The sequence below is a fragment of the Oryza sativa genome, chromosome 1, assembly GCF_034140825.1.
Source record: "Oryza sativa Japonica Group chromosome 1, ASM3414082v1".
In the NCBI taxonomy this organism is placed as follows: domain Eukaryota; kingdom Viridiplantae; phylum Streptophyta; class Magnoliopsida; order Poales; family Poaceae; genus Oryza; species Oryza sativa.
The window spans coordinates 33,633,887-33,639,124 of record NC_089035.1 but is presented as its reverse complement, the minus strand read 5'-3'; the positions used below and the strand labels follow the sequence as shown (position 1 = coordinate 33,639,124).

At 53.0% G+C, this 5,238-nt stretch overlaps 1 protein-coding gene across 1 annotated transcript; it reads left to right on the top strand.

Moving 5' to 3' along the window:
• Positions 1 to 2,817: 2,817 nt before the first annotated feature.
• On the top strand, positions 2,818 to 4,172 carry LOC4326437 (uncharacterized). The gene has a single exon (XM_015789286.3). It carries the CDS (start codon positions 2,994 to 2,996, stop codon positions 3,828 to 3,830), a length of 837 nt encoding a protein of 278 aa, XP_015644772.1. The 5' UTR covers positions 2,818 to 2,993; the 3' UTR covers positions 3,831 to 4,172.
• The last annotated feature ends 1,066 nt before the right edge of the window (positions 4,173 to 5,238 follow it).

The following is a 5,238-nucleotide window of genomic DNA, read 5'->3' as shown; positions in this document are numbered from 1 at the left end:
AGCAAAAATAAAAAAAAAATGAGAATTTATGTTACCATATTAAACCACTACAACAAGAGGCATCAAGTATTACACATACATCTAACATCAACATATGAAAAGAAATAAAATTAAAAAACATGGAGCTCTTCCTTCACAATTTTGGATGCATCGAGCTATTTTGCCGTAGGACCTCCCCTACAGTATCGTCACCGCAGTAGAGTTTAACCACCAAATTCGGGATGGATTGGTGAATAGACAAGTAGGACAGTGCTACCAGCTAGTTAACTCAGTTCATTCTTGACTTTCGGCTTGTAGCTTTGCTACGCAACCTCGCATTCGAAATTAGCACTATGACCGTCGGTGAAAAAGAATCAAAGAGAATGGTCCATGAATTGGCTGGGTTTATCAAAAGCACTGCAATGGATGGCAGAGGGTCCATAGTACCCGAAGCACTAGAGTGATCCAGTAGCTGGGAAGGGCGATTTTCTATTCACTCATGATCGGCCCTGACCTAGTCGACGTTTATAAAAAGAACATCACCTCCCTTTTTGGTTAGATACCGCTCCGTTAGGTACTAATGCTTCTACCTATCACCCATCCATCACAAATTAAGGTCTAAAAGCTTAAAAAAAATGCATACCTAGTGTGAAATGAGTAGATCTAAGTACCGTAGAAAAATTCCCCGAAGATTTGAAGTTCAAAACCTCCCCCTATATTTAAGTCACTTTAGGAGAGAGAAACGTCAGGGAGAATGAACAGGGCTCGGGGAGGAAGAAGACTATATAGGGGCATTTTTGCAGGCGGGCCATATAAGCGTCGCCTGCGAAGATCTATCTTCGCAGGCGCACGACGTCTGCCGCTTGCGAAGATCAATCTTCGCAGGCGACGCTTATATGGACCGCCTGCAAAGATCAATCTTCGCAGGCGGACCGCCCCCTCCACCCCGGGTACTTTTTTTGCCGGCGGGGTTTTGGCTCTGAATTACATGCCCGCCTGCGAAAATCGATCCCCTACGACGCCGAAAATGAGTTTTCTAGTAGTGTGGTGTCCCTTGCTTAATTTACTCTATTTTAGATCGAGTTTAAGCTAATACGAGTGTCTAAGTTTGTATTGAGGGGGTGCATACATGGTGAAAATAGATGAGGTATAGCTAAAAAAATTTCTTGACTGGGTTCCTGGGCACCCCCCTAATATATACTAGCTCCGCCCCTAGTGGCGGTGGTCAACGTCGGGTGCTTTCACCGGCGGTGCATGCTGGCGAGTGAAGGTGCAACTATAAGGGGAATCCAGCGGCAGGCGACGATGGAGATAAAGGTGCGGTGGGAGACGTTCCTCGAGCTTTGTCCAGCCTCTCTTCGCTGGACGTCGTCTCTCACTCTCGTCGCCACCATCTCCCATCGGCGCCGCCGTATGGGGTCGTGGGCTCACTACGCGCCGCCACTAGAGCTCGCCGTCATCTAGCTGGCAACCGTAGAAGCACCAGCACCAGGTCAAAACAAGCTCTTCTTGCCCGTCTCCAAGTCGAATTGTTCCCAACTCCAACGCCAAGCCGCTAATACCGTCGTGCTAGCCATCTTCTCTCCATCTACTACTTTGATTTGCTAGCTGAGCCAAACAAGTTGGCTCGAGCTTTCAAATGAGACGAGCCTCATCAGCTCATTATCCTAACGATTTAGACCGAACTGAGCCGGGGTGACTCGCTATCCACCCCTACTTGCAGCCACACGAGAAAATATTGTTGGCCAACCGGTCAGCCATGTGGAGATCAAAACCAAGCTAATTACTGCTGCTGCTGCATGCTGAATGCAGTAAGATGTACTCCGTTGTCTCCTACGTAATAATACATCTACATACTAGAGTATAGTAATACGTTGAAAAATATAGGAACATTTATAGTACTAAACTAGTCTTATTAAATTTAGCATTAAAATATATTTTAATAGTTGATTTGTTTTATATTGAAACTATTTTTATATTTTTCTATAAACTTAAACGAAGCCAAAATAATTAATTTTAAAATAAAACTATGAAACGGAGGTCGTATTACACATGCGGCACAGGACAAATTCAACAGCGACAAGAGAACGAAGCGGACAGGAGGGAGCTGCAAGCCTGCGTCGTGCGGCAACAGTGGAGAATCCGGGCGTGTCGTGCCAATCCGGTTTGGCAGCGGCTGCGCTGCAGGGAGATGTGCACACTGTAGCAGCGTCGTGCAGCGGTGGACGGCGAAGGAATCCTGACAGGTGCCAAAACCCTCCTTAGATCCGGGGGACCCCCACCCACCATACACGCATGCGACCCACTGGCACGCGGACGGGTAGGAATAGGATGTGGTAGCATCCGAGGAACAGGGGCAGTTTCGTCTCGCCGGCGTTGTATTTCCACATCAACGTGATATGAGTAGGCTTGCTGCTACGGTACGAAGCATGGGTGATGGCCTGATGGCTACACGACTGCGTCGGTGACTCGGTGTGGCTCTAGATCGAGTCGGTACGGTATTGGTTTGTTGACTCGTACTCTCGTACTGGTCATTGGGCGGTACACGTGTATCTTTATCTGAACCGATAATGGTGCTATCCATAACGATCAACGGTGCCTTCACAAAATCACAAGCGAATGATTTTACTGCCTTGCTAGAACTTCCAAAGATACCCGCTTCAGAAAGGCTTTCACCGTCTCCACTCCACCAAACAGAAACACAGAATGCATAATGTGTGATTACGATCAGGCAGAGTGGTACACAGGTACTGTAGTCTGTACCCTGTACCTATTACCACCATTTTAAGCGAACACCATCAAACTCATAAATAACCTGCCACTCACTCGCTGCACACTAGTCCTTCAGTTTCAGTCCCCTCGCATCGCCATAACCACCTCGCCCAAATCGAAGCACACTAGAGAGCCACAAGACCCCTCCTCCCGACACAAACAACCAACCACACTACCCTTCGCGCTGGTCTCGACCACCGGAGATGGCCGCCTAGCTAGTGTGCCGGTGGCAGCTGGAAGGCATGGGCTGCTGCTTCAGCAAGAAGCGCAGGAAGCAGCTGGCCAGTGCAGCTGTGTTCTCCCGCCGCTGCAAGCCGCCGGCCGAGGCCCGCGACCCGCCGCCCCCGCCGCCGTTGCCGGAGGAGGAGAAGGTCAAGGAGGTGCTCTCCGAGACCCCGAGCGCTAAGGTCAGGGCCGAGGCGAAGCCCGTCGCCAATGTGGCTGTCTTGGAGGAGCCGGAGGCGGAGAAGCAGGCGCCGAAGCCTAGCGCCGATGCGGATGTCACGGTGAGCGATCTTGGTAGCTGCATGTCGCTCGCCACCGACGATAGGTCCGAGGCGGCGTCCGAGTCGTCCGTCGCGACCAGCTCGGTGACCGGGCCAGAGCGGTCGCCGGGGAAGCCGGCCAGGAGGAAGCGCCCGGTGTCCGTCTCCGGCGAGCTGGCCCATGCCATTTCCCGGCGCGACCGCGCCGCCGCCGCCGCCTACGGCGTCCGCTCCCGCAGCGCCCGGGCCTCGGCGTCCCCTCCGCCGCGGCGCGAGCAACGGGACCGCTCAGTGCGGAGGTCGCCGTCGCCGGCAGCGAAGCGTACACCGGAGCAGCGCCGCGCCGCGAGCCCAGCCCCGTCCCTCCAGCGGAAGCCGCCCGTCCCGGTGAGGCCGTCGCCGCGGCGGGTGCAGGAAGCGCCTCCTTCTCCGCTCGAGCCCCCGCCTCCACCACCTCCGCAGCCAGAAGAGGACGCCATGACCGCCGACGGCGAGCCCAGCATTGCGGACGCCGCCAGCGCCGGCGGCGACGGCGAGGGGAAGGAGTCGCTGGACAACCCGCTGGTGTCCTTGGAATGCTTCATCTTCCTCTAGTGGCGCTGCACTACCGCCGTCGTGTCCTCCTTCGTCAGGTGGCATCGCGCTATTTTCCTTTGAAAATGTTGCGCTAATCTTGTTTAGTTTAGATGTTCTGTGTTAAGCTGGTGTGGTAATTAGTGGGTAAACTACTTGTGGTGGTGTAATGCTACTGTCATATTCCGGTTATTAACCTATGTCGGGTGGAATGACAGCAGCTTTGACTTTTGGCGTAGGATGGGCCCTCCGATTGGAATTGGACGGCGCTTGAACGTTGGATGTTTCTTTTTGGCTTTTGGACTAGCCCTCGCTGTATTTTGTAGAGCTCTTTTTCACTAATCGTCAATTCGTCATGTCTAACCTCTGTTCCCATGTGGAGTCTACCAACAATGTGCACGCCATCACATGGCGACCTCACATTTTCTGACTTGTTCGGTGCGTGAGTCATCGGATACTTTCACTTTCGCCCCCTGCCCATGCTGCGCCATCGAACAATGTTTCCGTCAGGGACATCCATCCATGCATGCAGCTTTTCTGATCTCATCCCCAGATTCAGCACAGGATCAGATCTGCCAAAGGAGCCCGTCAACCTAGGCAAACAGATCTAGCGCCCGGGATGTGTGCGCTGGTGTTAAACAAACCGCCAATGCTCCGCTTAAAATTCTCATCAAGGTGACATGCGGCGCATCATGGCGCTGCACGAGGCCGCGCGGGTCGACAGTTCTCGGGATCGCGCCTTGGTTTTGGTTCGCCCGTAGCGCGCACCGTCCTGTCGACTCGGAGCAGAGCTGCGCTGCGGGCCTGCGGCTGCACCCGCTTGCTCTCGTCCCCGTCGTCGTTATGCTGATCTGCGTTGCGCGCTTGTCTCCCGTGTAAAGATTTCGCGCCGCATGCGAGCTCACGGGAGCAACGTCTGTGTTGGACTGATGGTTGTTGGTTCCGGTATCAACATCTGACTGCTGTTCGGATGTTCGGTGGTACGAGACCTGAAGGATGGCACAGCACATGGATGCGGTTGGTTGAAGCCAAACCCCATTCATGCTGTCTGTAGGCCCACGGGAATTCATCGAGCAAGTCAAGATTATCTGAATTTCTTCATGGCAAACCCGTGGTTTCCTGTAGGACAGTTAGCAGAATTTGGCACTAGTATTTGCTAGTACTGTCGCATGCTGGCAGCGACCAGAATGATGAACAGTGGTGCTAACACAGGGTGGATTTCTAATCATCGGCGAGGACTGTCCCAGTGCGTGCGTGATTGATTGGTCTCTACCTAGCTGTAGCCCGTAAGAGCCGAGCAGAACCGGTTCAATACATACTGGCCATACTGCTACGTGGGTCTGTTTGTCATGTGGGCCACACTGTCCCGTATTAGTGTCTCACGTAATCCAAGCTTACAAATCAGGATTCCTTGTATTGCGGCCGGGAG

Excerpts from the sequence above, each read along its gene's own strand:
- LOC4326437 (XM_015789286.3), top strand. The coding sequence starts at position 2,994 with ATGGGCTGCTGCTTCAGCAAGAAGCGCAGGAAGCAGCTGGCCAGTGCA.